The 16,648-nt window shown below is 45.1% G+C and overlaps 1 protein-coding gene across 1 annotated transcript; it reads right to left on the minus strand.

Annotated features, from left to right (window-relative positions):
• Nucleotides 1–270: 270 nt before the first annotated feature.
• On the minus strand, nucleotides 271–16,441 carry LOC115308461. The gene is made up of 5 exons (XM_029966396.4): nucleotides 16,328–16,441; nucleotides 5,360–5,517; nucleotides 3,961–4,034; nucleotides 1,243–1,320; nucleotides 271–758 (listed from the first exon to the last, which is right to left on the minus strand). Exons 1-5 carry the CDS (start codon nucleotides 16,439–16,441, stop codon nucleotides 613–615), a joined length of 570 nt encoding a protein of 189 aa, XP_029822256.2. The 3' UTR covers nucleotides 271–612.
• Nucleotides 16,442–16,648: the final 207 nt, after the last annotated feature.

Genomic DNA, 16,648 nt, shown 5'->3' on the forward strand with positions numbered 1-16,648 from the left:
CAGTTTCCTAATCGGTTTGTCGTTTTTTTTTCAATACGCATCACGCAAAAAAAGTTTTATAGAAGGAGTAACCAGGCGGCATGCAGAACCAGCCACAACAAAAACGATACTGCACATTCTCTGGCAATATAGAAAGACAATATCTAAGCAGCTGCCCCGGCTCAACAAGACGAATAATAAAGTAACATATATTTATGCTCATGAAGTCATACAGGCTTTTTACCTTCTTCCGCACAAAACCTAAGAGCCAATAGCAGTTGCTTCAGCAGTCGGCTGGGAACGGCATTGCCTCGTTTTGTGAAATGGAAGAGCAGTACACCTTTAACAATCAAAATGGCAATAGGAGAGGAGTCACAAGTCTCGCATAGGGACGCTATCGTGTAACATTATCAAGGTTAGAGGTAAAGGTGAATAATTCAAAAGAATTGAGGGAAAACATTACTAAAGATTCCGGCGGCATTAAAAACATGAACGCTGGAGAGGCGAGTGAAAGCATACCAAAATGTCAATCAAACGGACTACGAGTATACCATACTCACAGTGAACAAGCTATTTTATAAACCAACTAAACCAATGTTGTCAAAATATCCAGCGACACTTCAGTTATCCGCGTCATTCTGATGTCAAGCACCGCTCCTCGTAGATGTCGTATTTTTCAGACGACCCGCCAAGCATAGTATACAGGAAATCACAACAGGTGGCTTTTGGACCATTCTTCTCGATATAAGCCTTACTAACGAAGACCATCATTGCTTCATCTGGAAAAAAAAAGATTGAACTGAATTCATTGCTCCTTATGTACTCATCTAATAATAAAATATAATGCATTTTGTGCAACATATCAATATATTCTGTTGTAGATTATGAATAGCAATTTAACAGATCGAACGCTAGGGAGGAGGCGAGCAGAATAAAGCAAACAATCGATTATGGAGAGTAGAAGCTTTGTGGGAGCGGCTTCTCATCGGTTTCTTACATTGCAAGAGACTATGATTTAAATTGCAAATTTCATGTTTGTTGCGATCTGTGTAAATCCCTTTTTTGACGATTAGTTCAAGGACAGTTATAACGAATTTGTGTATACTTTGAGGAATTCAGACACGCTGACAGCCTCTTATTTCGGTCAGGCAATAAGATGTCCAAGTGACGAGATTTGTATATCGTTTAAAATCAACTAAAACAAATTACGCCCCACCGTTTTGCTTTATTGTTACTTTATTTGAGACACCAAATGGTTCTTACCATTAATGTAGGGGTTCCTACTGATTGCGCATACGTCAAGCTCGCCGTAAATGACGTGGTACTCCGTTGCCTCACCCCCTGGGGGAATATGTAAACAAACATAGTTAGACCTTCCCATAATCAAAGGCGAAATGCATGCATTTTTATTTCTACCTATAGGAATGGTTGATCTCATCCATAGAAAATGAGTTCAGAAGATGGCATGTCATGCTGTTAATAAATGAGGTGCGACAAACTTAATAAATCTTTATCATAAAAGGAAGGCAGCATGACTTCCACGTAAAAGAAAATCCGCCTTTCGTCTGCGTTTTACAAGGAGGCAGCTAGATCTTGTGCTAATGTGAGATTAACTTCTTAAAAAACGACTTACGGATGTCCTAGAAACGTCACGGGGAAAATAGAGACATTATGAGTATTTTAACTGATGTTTTCATTCTTGATAAGATACTTGTGGGGATAATGACGAGAGTTATAATTTGTGACGATAATCATTGTGATGTAATGTAATTGGAGTGATAGATACATTATCTACATTGGCGTCTATGTTGAATGAATGAAGACCTTGATTTTGTTTGAAATGATCAACAAAATATTGATTAGTCAGTGCTTTACCGTATTGTGTGCGTACCCTTGAATAAAGGCGAACGCTCGTCGCCGTTATGAATTGCCGACTATTGGAAGCGTTCGAGAAGACAGTGGCGCCACGAGGTGGCTCGTAGCAGAAACATTTCCCATAGACATCGCGTGCAGCAGTCGACGTTAGTTTCTAAATAATATCAGCTTGCCTGAGCGGAGCGCTATACGGAGCGTTCGGGACCACAGTTGGCGATAACATGTTTTACACAATATCCGGAAATTGAGAACGTATGCTCTCCATTCGCTGGTAAAAAGAGCTATGATCCTCACAATTCCAGTACATCTACTCGATCCCCGCCAGGATCGAAAAGCAATTTGATAATATCATGATCGAAAATGCTTATGTAGATCTTATCACTTACTGGCACTGGTAAATGTCGTTCCGCATTGCGGGCCGTGAAACACACAAACGCAGATATATTCCAGCACCGATAAACAGAACACGTGACGAGGTGTTGCAGCCGTCACCGCTTACAATTGCAGGGAACTTGATTGAATTCCGAGCTCCGGGAAACTCCCGCGGGTAGAATGACGTGAGAGGATATGTACACGACAGTGTCAGGCAAGGATATGTCCTCGAATGTCAAGGTGTCAAACCCCTACTTCAATCAGATCAAGAAACGCGGCCGCTGAAGGGCACATGAACGGCCAAGAAGCTGCAGGTGCATTTCGATCCGTCTGAGCGGGCCTAGCTTCACTATGCGATGTAACGCGGAAGCTGTCGTTTTCATAGCTGCCAAAGCGGATCGTCGCGCCTTCACATGTCGTACGCTTCAAATAATGAGCGATGGGTACGTCCTGATAACCTCCTGAACGTCCATGTGGCATGCTCAATGGTGCGGAGACGTTTTGACTAATTGGGGATGTCCGGTGTTTGTGCGTTTTCGGTTTTCTTCTTAGCTTCTCAACTGTTTAGACCACTCTAACGTGCCATAGGGGACTTTTTTATTTCAACGAAAAAACAGAAAAAAACAGAGCACATCTTGAATTAGTGCATGTTTGATGCGAGTGCAGTAGACAAGCACATCGAAAAAATATTTTAGCTATTTTCTGCTCACACATTGTACAGTTGTAGCAAAATGTGATCATATTGTGAAGGAGTGTTTGCACCGCGATGCCTTTGGCATTGGAGATTCTGCGTGCTTTACTCAAATATTATAAGGTGAGGTTTCACACTAAAGATATGAAGGTTCAGAATTGGAAAATCAATAGAGAGCTGGGGGTAGCACATTTTTTTCCTCGCGTCCTCCACTCAATTGACTACAAGAAGCGGTACTTTGTGCGTTTGTAGAATGAGCTTCATCCAGGCCATTCCCGTCAAAACATAGCTGTCGGCGAGAGACCATATAGATCGGCACTAATCCGGGCTGGTAGGCGCCAAAGCCGCATCCACCCTTCATGAAGGAAACCCTTCAGCTAATAAATTTGCTATAGTTGTCCGTTTGCCAATCGAAGGAATATGGATACAAAATGTTGAAACTGCTGAAACAGTTCCGGCAGATTTTCGGCGGCAACGCTACTGTGTTATGTCCTTTTTTTCTTTTTTTCTAGAACGGGACATAGTTGAGCTAAAGAACATACAATAATTGTGAGTAGCTTCCAGGATATAAATGTTTGTTTCACGTTCCAATAGAAAAGGTGCGGGCCAAAGCGTAATGTGATTGATTTACGCCAGTGCCGCCGTCCTACTTGATGGTGGCAGCGTGTTTTTGTGAATTAAATAATTTGCGATTTCTAGTAAATATCCTAGAAGGTAGTCATATTTGTTATCAAATTTCCAATTCGCAGTGACGTATAAAAGATTATATAGCGATTTACACTAATACAACGTAATTATTATATGCATTTACCAATGAACGTCATCCCCTGAACTTTCTCTAGGCTTTAAACATTGGATGTTGATACTGTGTTGGAGGGGCCCACTGGCGTATGCGAACGCACCGATTGGCAAGGAAGATGAAGCCGAAGAGAAACTTTAGATTTCTTTTAACGGGCATGGTGCGATATAGTAAGGACCAGAGGAACGAACTCGAAGCTTTAACATGAGGATCGTCAATGACTAATTGACAAATAATTGCTTACCGCCTTCAGGAACAACCTTTATCCGGTTGTTGACGGTGTAACCATCCGAAGGGCTAGTTGTCAGCAGGAGAGTTCTAAAAGCGTAATACAGTGATAAGCTTTTGCTCTGAATCCTTCAATTTAAGAATACGCAACATATTTGCAACTATATTAGTGTGCTATCAAACCCCGTTGCTTGGCGAATTTTAGAGATACAAATCAAGTAAAGGTATAGAGGAGTTTTTATTTATAGTTCTGAATATTTGTGTTTTCGATTGACTTTAGATACTTGGAAACAATAAATTCAGAGTTATAACAGCACATGTTTGTCCAACGGTGTCTACAATCTTTCGCCTCGCTCGTCCTGCTTTCATAACTTCCAGAATTTAAAATTTAATCATTTATTGTTAAGTTACTTCTCGCTTTAGCTCGGAGTAGTAGCACCACGCGGGAGGCTTACATTTACGAGAGGCCCTCATTAAACAATTCGATCCCAGATGCCACTAGTCTGGCGCTACTACACTTACTATTAGAGCCGTGTTACTACTGCGGCTTCGTAACTTGCTTAGTTTTAAGAGAAAGCGAAAAATATTGAAAACGCCAGTGTAATACAGAAAATAATCGTCATGCACATGTCAATGATTGGATGAGATTAAAGCTAATGTGTTTCTTAAATACTAACCAAAAGAAACACAATCAACATATACAAAAATAAATGCCTTCATTAGCAAAAGTCTCAGAGTGACCTCTCATTTGTGATGTTCTGGAGTTAGAACGAAAATAAAAATTACAGAATTTAATATACAGCGAGAGCTGAACTTGTCATGCAAAAAAAAAAAAAATAAATCTAATGCCGTAAATACGCTCCGGAAGGATTTTATTTTGACAATCTAGCTGCAGTTCCACACCATGAAGCATCGGGCACAAGATACATAGAGCTTGACTGCATCGAGCCTACACAATGCTTTGGAGAGGAACAAAATATCAAGCAGGACTGGCAGTAAACATTGCATAAAGCGTCTCGCTGCCTATTTTTTTACACGAGCACTCAGTTAGACCATACATAAAGAAATCCTATGGTCTTGACGGTTCGTTGAAAAAGCGCAGTCATGTTCACGCACATTACAAAACATTTAACACGTAAAAAAGACAGATTTGAAAATATTATTTAAAGAATGCAGAATTTCGATAAATACTAGACGATGTAGTGATTTACAGGTGATTCAAAACCCCCGAGACTGCAGGTAACGATACACACACTCAAACGTCATTTCAACGAGAGAGGTCAATTGAATGACTGAAAAGAAAAAATAATGTATGTATTAATATCAATAAATTATCGATATTCGTCAAGAGTACTGAGATGTAATGTGAATGGCATACACAATTAACTTGAGGCATATGCTTAAGTTGTGCTTACATCGGCTCGTCTAGACCGTCGTAGTTCACGATGATCGGGTAGCCACTCTCAGTTTCTGGGGAATCTTGTTTAGTTCTCAAGCATTTAGCTGCACCAAATACTGGGTCTTCTTCATAGTTTCTGTACGTCACGTACCAGGTATCTGTAAGCGGGAACACCTGGAAGTAAAGTGAATAAAGGTGCTCGTTACAGTAAACATGTGATGTGCATTTGTTCACCCCTTTGAATGGGCCCATTCACAAAGATTCTGGGAGTTTAGGATAAGTATAATTTCACTAAGATTTCAAGTAGTTCTAACTGAATGAAACTAAATTGGTGGATCTATTAGCAACCCTTCTGAAATAAAAAGAAAATACTAAATCATTCCACTTTAGATTGAGTTGAAGTTCATGGCTCATTTTTTTTTTTGAGTCCTAAGAATGCTTCTAGGTTTGACGCACCCGCGGGGTTTTTCCTTTTCTTGTATTCAACATTTCCGCTCCGCCAGCGATATCCCTGCTGTAATATTATAAAAATATTTAGGGGCCTAATTATCCTAAATCTGTTGTGCCGAACTGAAGTTGCAGCCCCAGTAGCTAATACACACCAGTCACTATTATGTGCATAGAGGGTGTGCGGAGGCAAACAAAAACCAATAATGGCGGAACTTCCAGTTGATAATATGTTACTCTTCGTTGGCTTTTGTGTTTGCAGGTGTTTTTGAGGACCCGTAGCAAGTAGCGAGCATTTGAAAAGTCTCGCCGTCGAGTATTAGCTGCGGTACTTCTTAAATCTACTTATACAGGACCGACAAGTGCTCTTGTTCGTCGAAGAAATGGCGAATCTGCCGAAGCTACTGTGGGCGCATCTTCAGAAATATATATTCGAATAGCTTGGTTCATATACTTGAGAACGACTTAAAACCAATACATCCTAAAAGCCTTCAACTAGTTTGTGAACGGTAATGCATCGACGGTGTGGACCTAACCTGCCCCAGGTGCCGAAAATACGCGCGGAGTTTCCTCGCAGGGGCTGATGATGATGATGATGATGATTAGGAGTTTATTGGCGCAGCAGCAACGAGGGCCATAATGCGCCAAACTTAACGTGTTTAGAGCATATTATAACAAAACTTTACTTTGAGGCTACATATTTACAAATGGTATAAATATCCAGTTTGTTTTAAAAAGTCTAAGACACGGCTGAATGGAACTAAAGGTTTATCACCAAGCAAAAAAGAGGGATGAAATGGGAGATGATCCCTAAAAAGTTCGAGAAAACATGATTGACGGAGTGGTTGATGGGACGAACAATGCCACAAAATGTGCAACACGGTCAGAAGCTCTCCACAATGTTCACATAGTGCAACATCCTCACCACGAAGCAGATACTGATGTGTCACACGGGAGTAACCTATTCTTAGACGGCATAGAAGAACCTGCACATGACGTTCCCTGTTGTAAGAGCTCTCCCAAACGCCCAGAACGGGCTTGATAATGTGAAGTTTGTTGTTGCTCTCTGTATCCCATTCTGCTGCCATTTGAGAAAAATAGATTTTCTTCAGAAGTGGTTTCAAGTCTTGGTAAGATAAGCAATTGAATGTTATAGACGAGCCTTGGACAGACACGGCCAATTTATCCGCCTCTTCATTGCCCAAAATCCCAACGTGGCTTGGCACCCCGCAGAACTTAATGTCCCGACCGCGTCGCAGGGCGCTATTGATCTTACCATGTAGATGTTGTGCAAGGCGGTTCTTTGTGGTCATCAGGGAGGACACAGTCAATAAGGCACTTTGTGAGTCGACAAAAATTACAGCTTTCATAATACTATTGTCGAGTATATGTTCGACCGCTAGTAAAATAGCATAAAGCTCTGCAGTGAAAATGCTTGCCCAAGAGTCAACTTGTGTGGCTTTGCTGTAGGAGGCGGAATAGAAAGCAGACCCTACAAAAGACGACGATTTGGACCCATCTGAATAAAGCTCCTCGCAGGGGCGGTTTCCTCATTTCGCGGACGCGGCCACGGGTGTGAGCAAGAGAGATTTTTATGTCACGTCAAGAGCTGCATGGGGACATGGAAGTACCTAGCGTAACTGCTTAATGGCAGAAAAATCCCTGTCGCTTCGAGTACACAAGTCTAACTTCGCTCACTGAAACTGACCGCAGAGGCTTCCAACTGGAGTCCGATAAACCGCCCCTTAGTAGTAAAGAAGCGGCAGATAAAGTTCCGGCGAGAGAAGATAAATATTAGCCAAAATAAAAGAAACATCACGTGAGATAAAAGCGGTCCAAGTGTATTTAAATATCCGCGCCACCGACCCGACTCATGCCGTCTTCTGTTGTTGAGTCGAGGCCAAGTTATGAATCGTTTAATTTTTCTTCGGGATGTCAGTGACCCGTTTCTACGAACAGTCTGCCACGTGAGACTGTGTAGTCCTCAGCCTGAGTTTATTGTTCCTTCACAATGCATACCAGGCGGCACCCTCGGATATCTCAAGGAAGTTGCCGCGTCATGTAAACGTTTTGGCAACCAGGTTGTTTTATGAATATTTCAGCGAAGTGTCCAGCGAAAAGTTCTATAGGTATCGTAGTGACGTAGTCTTTCCCGTACCTTTGTATAGAACCTTGTAATATGCAAGCGCAGGACAGGACATCTTAACGCGTGTAAAGAGAATTCTCATTCCGCCTTGTGTTAAGTCATCCTTTTTTTTAAATTAGGCACTGGCACCTTAATCGCAAAGACATGGATGAAGAAAAAGGGACTGTTCGCCCTCGGGGCGAACCCTGTTTTTTGTGTCAAAAGCCCGGGACGATTGAGCATGTATTACTGGAGTGCTGCGATGGCATCTTTTTCTGGGACGTCCTCCAATGCACACGGAAAAAATATTTCTGTTATACATGCACGGAATTAAATCCTTTAGATTGAAAATATGGACAGCGTGCCATTTGATTTGATTATGTTAATGGACCTGCACAGTATTTGGAGTTCTCGGATGACTATGCCGATATATGCGCGCGAGAGGCGCGGGAATATTTCCCCGAGAGTATTGCCTTCACTGTTGAAGCACGGAAGAGCTGCGTGCCAGAGCGGATTCAACATGTGGAAACTGTTATGAATTTGAAACGATTTTAACTTATACAACTAGTCCAAAGACCGACTGGTTGCTTTTAACACTGCCATTTCTGCAGTTTAACTCTTTTTTTTTTTATCTCCAACATGTATATATTAAATTGCAAAAAAAAAGCCGGCAATAACAAACAAAACCGTTAGCCGTAGTTGAGAGGCAAGGGAGCCGAGACTTGTCGTCCAGGCGCGAAAGTTCCGTGTTCAAGTCACGAGTAAAGTCAAATTTGAGGGTTTTACGTGCCAAACCTACGAAGGGGCATCTGGCACGCCCCAGCGGAGGACTGAGGATTAATTTGGACCACCTGGGGATCTTTTGACGTGCAACCGAAAGCTCGGTTACACGGCGCCTTCTCCGCAATAAGCCTCCGTCATATTGCGAGCACTTCGGTCGGGATTCGAACCCGCCACCTGGGGATCCGTAGGCCGGCGCTCTCGCCTTGGAGCCACCGAGGCGGCCCAAGTCACGAGTAGAGGTGGTCGCATTTTTGCGCGCCCTACAGACGGCGTTTTCTTTAAAGAATTTGTTGAACGTCCGGATACGTACTAATCATATAGTCTTTCCAACATGGGCGGTGTGGTATATCCCCCACGGCGAGTCATTGCCCGCGGGTCTTGCTCTTCCCCGGGGCAGGGGCCCTCCAGGCACACAAATCTACGTGGCCGCTCGGAGCACAGTAGTGCTGCTATCAACGGCTGGCGCGCCATGTTGTAAACTGGGCCGTGTCTGGATCACGAGCAACTTCGTCGAAAACCTCGGGTCAAGTTCCAGTGGTTCGTGGCGGTGGCTGGAGACGCACCGGGCGCATTCGCTGTGTACGCGCCGGCTTGGACACAGAATCGAGGGATTCTACGCGAAACGGCTTCACTGGACGCCCAAATGTGTGTGACGCGCCATTCGATTACTTTGAGGCTCCTGCCCGCGCTCTGCGGTGATGGAACGTTTGCTGGTGAGGCACGTTTAGACGGTTCTCTCCAAAACCGAGAATGAGTATATCTTCCCTAGAATATAACTATATCGGAGGTTCAGACTCTCAATCCCAGGGCCCGATCTTAATGCACCCCTTGATAACAGCAATGACCTATGGTTCGATTGTTGAGAGTGCGTCGCGGTCTGTACCCAATAGAATTCTAACTAGAACCTGATTGGATGGGGCAGCTCTCGGAGCACCGTCATAAACAACGAACGGACGGAAAAGAACGGGCCCATATGGCTAAGGCGTTTTCTCCTGCGGCTCGCCGCTTTACTTCTATCGTGCGCGACAGCCCTTGCTCTGCGGCTCAGCAGTCATCCTCACCGTGCGCGAGAGGAGACTTGACGCCGAGGCGTCCGTTTTCGTAACTGCTTAACTACGTAAGCCCTTCGCGGCAGTTAGTTGCAGCTTGTCATTTCCTTTTGTGTAACTTTCTTTTTTTTTTTGTTGAAATAAAGTATTTTTATCAGTTCTATTGCTTACAACTTCGCCTTTAAGTCCATTGACGTTCCGCCGTCGGCCACAGCAAGAAGAAGCATGAAGTCTTCAACTCCAACCAGCATCCGGACGATATCTTCCACGATCTCCCCTCCCGGTTCATGGCGGTAACTCAAGGTGCTCCATCGAATTCCGGGACCAAAAACAACCTGATCTCTATTTTGAGTCACAATTTCAGAGCGCAGCTCTTATGCGCCCGTTTCCGGCTGGAGCGGCGTCGCCGTCCCCGTCGCCTTCGGCGTAACCAAGCGTTGCATTATGGGACGTTTCCTATGATGACGTCACACGTGACGTCACTTATGATGTCACAAGGTTCACGAGTGACGTCATGAGGGTGAATAGGGTCACGAGTGACCTCACTCATAACCGCGCGTTGAATTATGGGACGCTTCTCATAATGACGTCACACGTGACGCCACGTGGGTGGTCACGAGGGTCACTACGGTCACGCGTGACGTCATGAGGGGGAGGAAGGGAGGGGAGGAGGGATGGAGGAGGGGAAGAGGGAGGAGAAGGAGAGGAGGACGAGAGGCTATGGGAGCAGTAGGGGCATACCCTCTTCTCCGAACCCTCCCTTTCTCCTCCTCAAAAGCTGCGCTCTAATTCGGCCTTACATAAAGTTGTAAACGTCTTTTATTTTGTTTTTTTTCAGTTTATATTTTTGCGTGTGTGTGTTACTTTTGAACTCCGATCCCTTTTGCGAATCCTCCAAATCATCCACTTGCACAACTGCGCCTTACACGTTTTTTATTAGTTGTCCCACCCGTTGAATTGATACATCGAAAAAAAAAAGATGAACCCAACTTAACGTGCTAATACAATTGTTTCATAATGTTCATTAAAAGGAAATCAAGATGACAGCATCGCTATGACTTACAAACAAACGGGGCCGAAACAAGCATCCTTTCCTTAGCAACTACACATTTGTTTTTAGAGCGCAGCTCTTAGGTGCCCGTTTCCGGCTGGAGAGGCGTCGCTGTCGCCGTCGGAGTAACCGTAACGCGTCGGCGTGACGCGTTGGCGTCGCCGTCGCCGTAACCGCGGCGCATTATGGGAAACGTCCCATAATGCGCCGCGATGACGCGCGCGTTTTATTATGGGACGTCTCGCGTAATGCACCGCGCGGGAGGGAGGAGGTGGAGAGAAGGAGGGGGAGGGGAAGACGAGAGGAGGAGGATGGAGGAGGAGAGAGAGGAGGAAAAGGGAGGAAGGGGAAGGGAGGAAGAGGAGGGGGAGGAGGAGTATAGGGAAAGGAGGCGAAGAGCACGGGAGGAGTAGATGAGGAGGAAAGAGGAGAGGGTACGGATGAGGAGCATGGGCATACCACCCCTCCGTACCCTCCCCTCCTCCTCGTCAAGAGCTGCGCTCTAAATCGGCATCACAGGGAGTTATAAACGTCTTTCATTTTTTTTAATATACAACGCGCTTGGTACAACTCTTTTCAGTAGTAAAAGGCGCCTTTTAGTACTAATACACTGCAGTTGTGTCCATTAAAAAAATAAAATCTTCCAAAAAATAAGCATACAAAACACATAAATTTATAAATTCCCTGGCCGCAACATTACCTGCCACTTCTAAAGAATAAAGAGGCGGTTAATCGGACTCCAGTTGATATCCTCTGCGGTCAGTTTCTGCGAGCGAAATAATTTTTTTTTCTCGAAGCGGCACGGATTTCTTTGCCATCAGGCGGGGACGCTACGTACTTTCATGCCCCCATAGAGCTCGTAACGTGATATAAAAATCCCTCATGGCCGCACCCGCGGCCGCGGCCGCGAGATGAACAAACCGCCCCAGCGTTCGCCGAACTGAGTCTGGGTTTTTTGTAGTCTATCTTAGGAAACTTTTTCTTTTATTATGCTTCCCTTGGCGTGATGCGAGTCTCCGTAGTGCACAATTTTCTAGGGTTTTGGTTTGCTTGCTTTGGCATTAAAGTTTTTTTTCCCAGATCACTGTGCACATTCCATTTCCACGTGCCGCAAAGGCCCATCGTTGTACGGAAATGGGTCAGTCTAAGCGCCCCGTTTTCGCGCTTGTCGCGTCGCACCAAATGTCGTCGACACATCAAAGTAGCTATACTCGGCGACAACTTTTCTTGGCAATGCAGAGAAAGTTGAAGATAGCCCACGCACAGCCTTATCCAGCGCTCAAAATTGGATAGAAAACACGTGCCTGTACCCTCCACTGCCTCGCCAAGAAAAGTTGCCGCCGAGTATAGCACTGTCTGCCAATGCCATCGTCCTGCGATCACCCAGGCTCGGCGGCGTCAGGGGCGTTTTAGAGCGCAGTACTTACGCCCGTTTCCGGCTTGAGCGGCGTCGACGTCGGTGTCGGCGTCGCTGTTGCCGTCGCCGTCGGCGTAAACGTGCGGTGCGTTATGGGAAATGTCTCATAATGCAACGCGCGGGACTCGTGACGTCACACGTGACGTCACAAGGGTTCCGCTCGGTGCATTATGGGACATTTCCTATGATGCAACGCGCGGGGAGGAGGCGGAGGGATGACGAGGGAGAGGGGAGGGGGAGGGGAGGCAGAGGAAGGGAGGGGAGGGTGGAAAAGGAGGAGGAGGAGGAGGGGGAGGGCAAGGAGAAAAAGGGGGAGGAAGAGGGGGAGGGGAGGGGCAGGAGGGGGAGAAGGAAATAAGGGAGGAGGAGGGGGAGGGGAGGAAGGAGAAGGGAGCGGAAAAAGAGTAGCAGGGAGGGTGAGGTGAAGAGCAGGAAGGAGTGATATACCCTCCCCTCTGTACCCTTCCCTCCTCCTTCTCAAGAACTGCGCTCTAATTCGGCATTACAGGGTGTTGTAAACGTCTTTCATTTTTTTCGTCTCGAGATAATCGAAAGAACTTCACTCGTAACATTTTGTTCATGCCGGTGATCATCGGCAACTTCAAAGCACGACACTGGGGCAATTCGAGGACGTAACCATCACGGTAGTGCTTGAACCAACAGTCGTCCCGCACCCACCCAAATACAATGTAACCCTAGGAAAGCCGGAAGTGTTTTCATCCCCCGGTCATGGCGGCCGGGAGTGGCCAGCACACCCTGCATAGCGTAGTTTTCCGAGCCGATTGCAGCTCCTAAGTACCTAGGTTCACCAAAGTGAGGCGCCACATGCAAAATGGCATTATCTACTCGCTCTTTGTCGCGTTTGTTAAAATGTGGTGGCGCAAGTGTGGAAATAACCCCCAACCACCTCCGGTTTTGAACTAGATGTAGATTTCGCAATATCTCCGAAATCAAATATAGACGTATCTTCTGTAAATGGCCGTTTGTAACACTTTCAGACTTAGTTCGTTCTTATGATAAGATAATTAAATAAAGAATTCGAAAATATACATGTACGGGGGCGTGCCGGGGCTGCCCAATAAATGACCCCACTGAATTTCTTCCGAAACAAGAAAGAAAAGGAGAATTATACACGCATTGCTGCGTTACACCCTGTACCTGGTCCAAGACCTGACTGATACATTTTATCGCGCTGCCGTAATAGACCACCTCCTTCACCATATGGTCGACGTTCACCTTGTGCCTGGGTCAATCGAAAGGTCCCTCACCCGACGTAATTGCGGAACCCGCGGCGCCAGCGCTTGAGTTTCGATCCGTGGATGCAGCTTGCCGCAACAATGTTATCCCTAATAGGGAGTTTCAGAGAGTCGTTTTTGGAGCGCACAGTTCCGAAACCCTGAACGGCGTAGCTGGTCCGTTTTGTAAAACCATACGTGAAATTAACGTATTTTAGCGAATCGTAAAACAGTCGTAACCATGTAAACGATGATGATGATTGCGTTTGTCCGGCAGCGCAATCTTCTAGTAAGCACGTGAACCATTCTGCAGCGTGCAGATACGTGGCGGCTCGTTTTTCCGGTGTAGGACTGAAATAAACAAGACAGCCGACGTAACATTTACCGGTTGGAATTTAAAGACCCGGAAAGCTACATAAGTAAAAAGTGTCTGATTTATCGCAGAGGTAGCTGGTGTGTCTCCGGCGTCTTGAACTTCACAACGATCGCTCATATTGTGTGCTGTCGAACCAAATTGTCTCGTCTGCTCGCGGTCGCCACGGCAGCTACTCAGCCCGCGAAAAATTTTACTAGCATGCGGAGTTTACAGAATTCACAATCGCTTACCATTGTGAGCAGTCCTCATAATGATTTGGTTCAACCTCTCAAATAAAGCAGAGTAACAGGATGGCAAATTGCCTCCAGCTGTGCGAAGCCTAACGCTCGGCTGGGTGGGTCGCCAACCAAACCGCCATCTTTTATTACCCGAATCGTGAACGCTGCTGGCTGCGTTTGGATGGCGATTCCAGCGTAGGGAGTGGGAAAAACGAATGAGAAGAAACTTAAAAAAAAAAACCCAAAGGCTCGCGCGCGTATGCGTAGTGACGTCAGCGAAGCGTTAGAGAACGAAACTTTCGTGTTGATACGACTCGCTAACACTCCGTATTCTCGCTGGCGCTGCGCGTTTGGCTCTAATCCGCTGAAAGAGCCGGCGCGAAGATGGCGATGCTGACAGATCAGTACGGGGGAATCTTTTTCGCCGTCCGTGTTTTCTACGAGGTTGCCAGATTGCTAGGGGTATGTAAGGTTCAACCAACCTTTTGGTTTTTACTCCAAGCACACACCTTTAGGGATGCGGCAATCGGAAAGTTGCGGAAGACTGTCGCCCTGCATTTCCATTACTGCAGGTGAGTTCTCGCTGCCATCTGTGGCAGTTACCTCTATGTAAATACACTTAGTTTGAACTCAGAGAAAGAGGCACAAATAAAGTTGCCCACGAAAATTCATAGCTTCAAACTACTAGACTTCTTTGTTATAAAGACTGTATTCGATGACTTTTGTGTGTTTACCTCCCCGAAGAATTCGCAACTTAGCATAGCTAAACGTGAAAGTGTGTTAAACGTGTCAAAGCAACCGCATATGCAACGTAGTCTTTGTTTCTTGCACATATTTGCAGAATGATGCAACGCATATGCAACATAGCCTGTTTCTTCTACATATCTGCAGAATGATATAACGCATATACAAGATAGCCTTTGTTTCTTTTACATAGGTGCAGAATGTTGCAATTATCTACTTATCGAAAGAACTTCATCTCTCCAACGCACGGCAGACTTTATCAAGGTACATGTCCTCAATCCAGCCGTGGACGTCTCATGAACAAGCGCCTGAAAAATGTGGTAATTGGCCGATGTCGGCGAATTACCTGTTTTTTTCATTTGGAAATAAAAATAAAAATTTGGCTGATACTTATGTTGTTTGATATAATGCCGTGAAATTGTCTGCCGGGTTCTGCGTTTTTCTAAGATAGCTGCTTAGCACACAGGCTGTATTCAAATGTGCCGAGCTGAAATAAGCGATCTTTAAAAATCGAAATTGAAGCAGCGGAGTCAGAGTAACGAATGGCCATAATATCGATTACGCGGGATAAAGGGAAGGTGGAAAGAGGGAAAGAGGGCGGGGAGTGATGCAGCATCCGCGGCTTGCGATCGGCGCCGGCATTGCCATCTGGCAACTCTGTGTAGGTTTTACTTTCGAGCCCGACCTAGTTCTCTAATCTGTCGCAACGCCTTGTGTCGCTAACTTTTCGCTACCACGGTAGAGAGCCTGAATTACGGAGGGTGACCAACTTCTCGATCCTTTGCACGTGGTTAATGGGCCGCGTTTGCAATACAGACTGCAAGGAAATGACGGAAGCGTTGATCGTCTGCGAGCGTCCGTACCTTTTCACCTGCTTTTCTTCTCGCCACGTAAAAACGCAGCACATACGCACTTGCGACCAACCGGGGTGCGAGGCCTCCGCCATTAAATTGCAAAAGCTCTCCAAAGTTTCAGAAATCCCTCTCTACTACCTAGGTTCTCTATGCCACGGTGGAGGAGCCCAGTTTGATTCCTTAATTAAATCTGGAGATACTGATGTTTTTGAAGGCCCGCCTTTATTTCCCGTTTAGATTAAGATTTGTGAAACTAGCTGTGCTGAATATAATATTTAATCAAATACTTAATTCTAACAATGACTGAACTGGACCCATAGCGCCGTCACGTAGAAATTAAAGGAAATATAATGTCCGCTTAAAAGTCTGCTTTTCAAATTTATATGTCAGCCAAAGAAAAGAAGTAGAATGTAGAATTATGCTTGCTTATCAACCCCAGGTTCTCGTTAGGAATATGGCTGTCAACCTACCTAGACAAATACTGGGAATATTAGAAGCAGTCGGATGAATGAAATATATTTAGAATTAGGATTCGCTAACACTTTCAAGCAAGAGATGCAGAGACTGGCGAGTATGAATATATAGTGAAATACTGAATTCGAGGTTTTATTCGTCTGAAAAAAAAATATATTAAAAAATACCTCGTTTTACCTGAAGCCAAAAACTGCAAAACTGATTAACATACCATATTTAGATCTTGCCACGGGCCGAGCATCGGATTCACTTCTGGAAACTCCTTACTTGCGCTGATGCATCTTACGTTTAAAATTGTAGGGATGGTAAGAAGAAGAAGGCGCATCTTTGCAGCGGTTGATAGGCAAATTGTCTTTCTCCTGTTGAGAACGGAATCTCTTTGGTTTGCACCGCTATTTAAATGGCGTGAAAAAGTCTGATGTCATCTTGTTTTCCACAGTGTGAGAGCATGTGGCACTGCGATAAATCCATTCAGCTTTCGGAATGGAGGCAGGCGATTAGAGCAACTTTTTGTCTTCACGCGAAACATAAA

This window comes from Ixodes scapularis, unplaced genomic scaffold (assembly GCF_016920785.2).
Source record: "Ixodes scapularis isolate PalLabHiFi unplaced genomic scaffold, ASM1692078v2 PGA_scaffold2__306_contigs__length_199485367, whole genome shotgun sequence".
In the NCBI taxonomy this organism is placed as follows: Eukaryota; Metazoa; Arthropoda; class Arachnida; order Ixodida; family Ixodidae; genus Ixodes; species Ixodes scapularis.

Excerpts from the sequence above, each read along its gene's own strand:
- LOC115308461 (XM_029966396.4), bottom strand. The coding sequence starts at position 16,441 with ATGCGCCTTCTTCTTCTTACCATCCCTACAATTTTAAACGTAAGATGC. Across the intron at positions 5,518-16,327 it reads CGTGGCAAGATCTAAATATG|GTGTTCCCGCTTACAGATAC; the intron begins GTATGTTAATCA and ends CTTTACTTCCAG. Across the intron at positions 1,321-3,960 it reads AAAGGTTGTTCCTGAAGGCG|GGGGTGAGGCAACGGAGTAC; the intron begins GTAAGCAATTAT and ends ATATTCCCCCAG.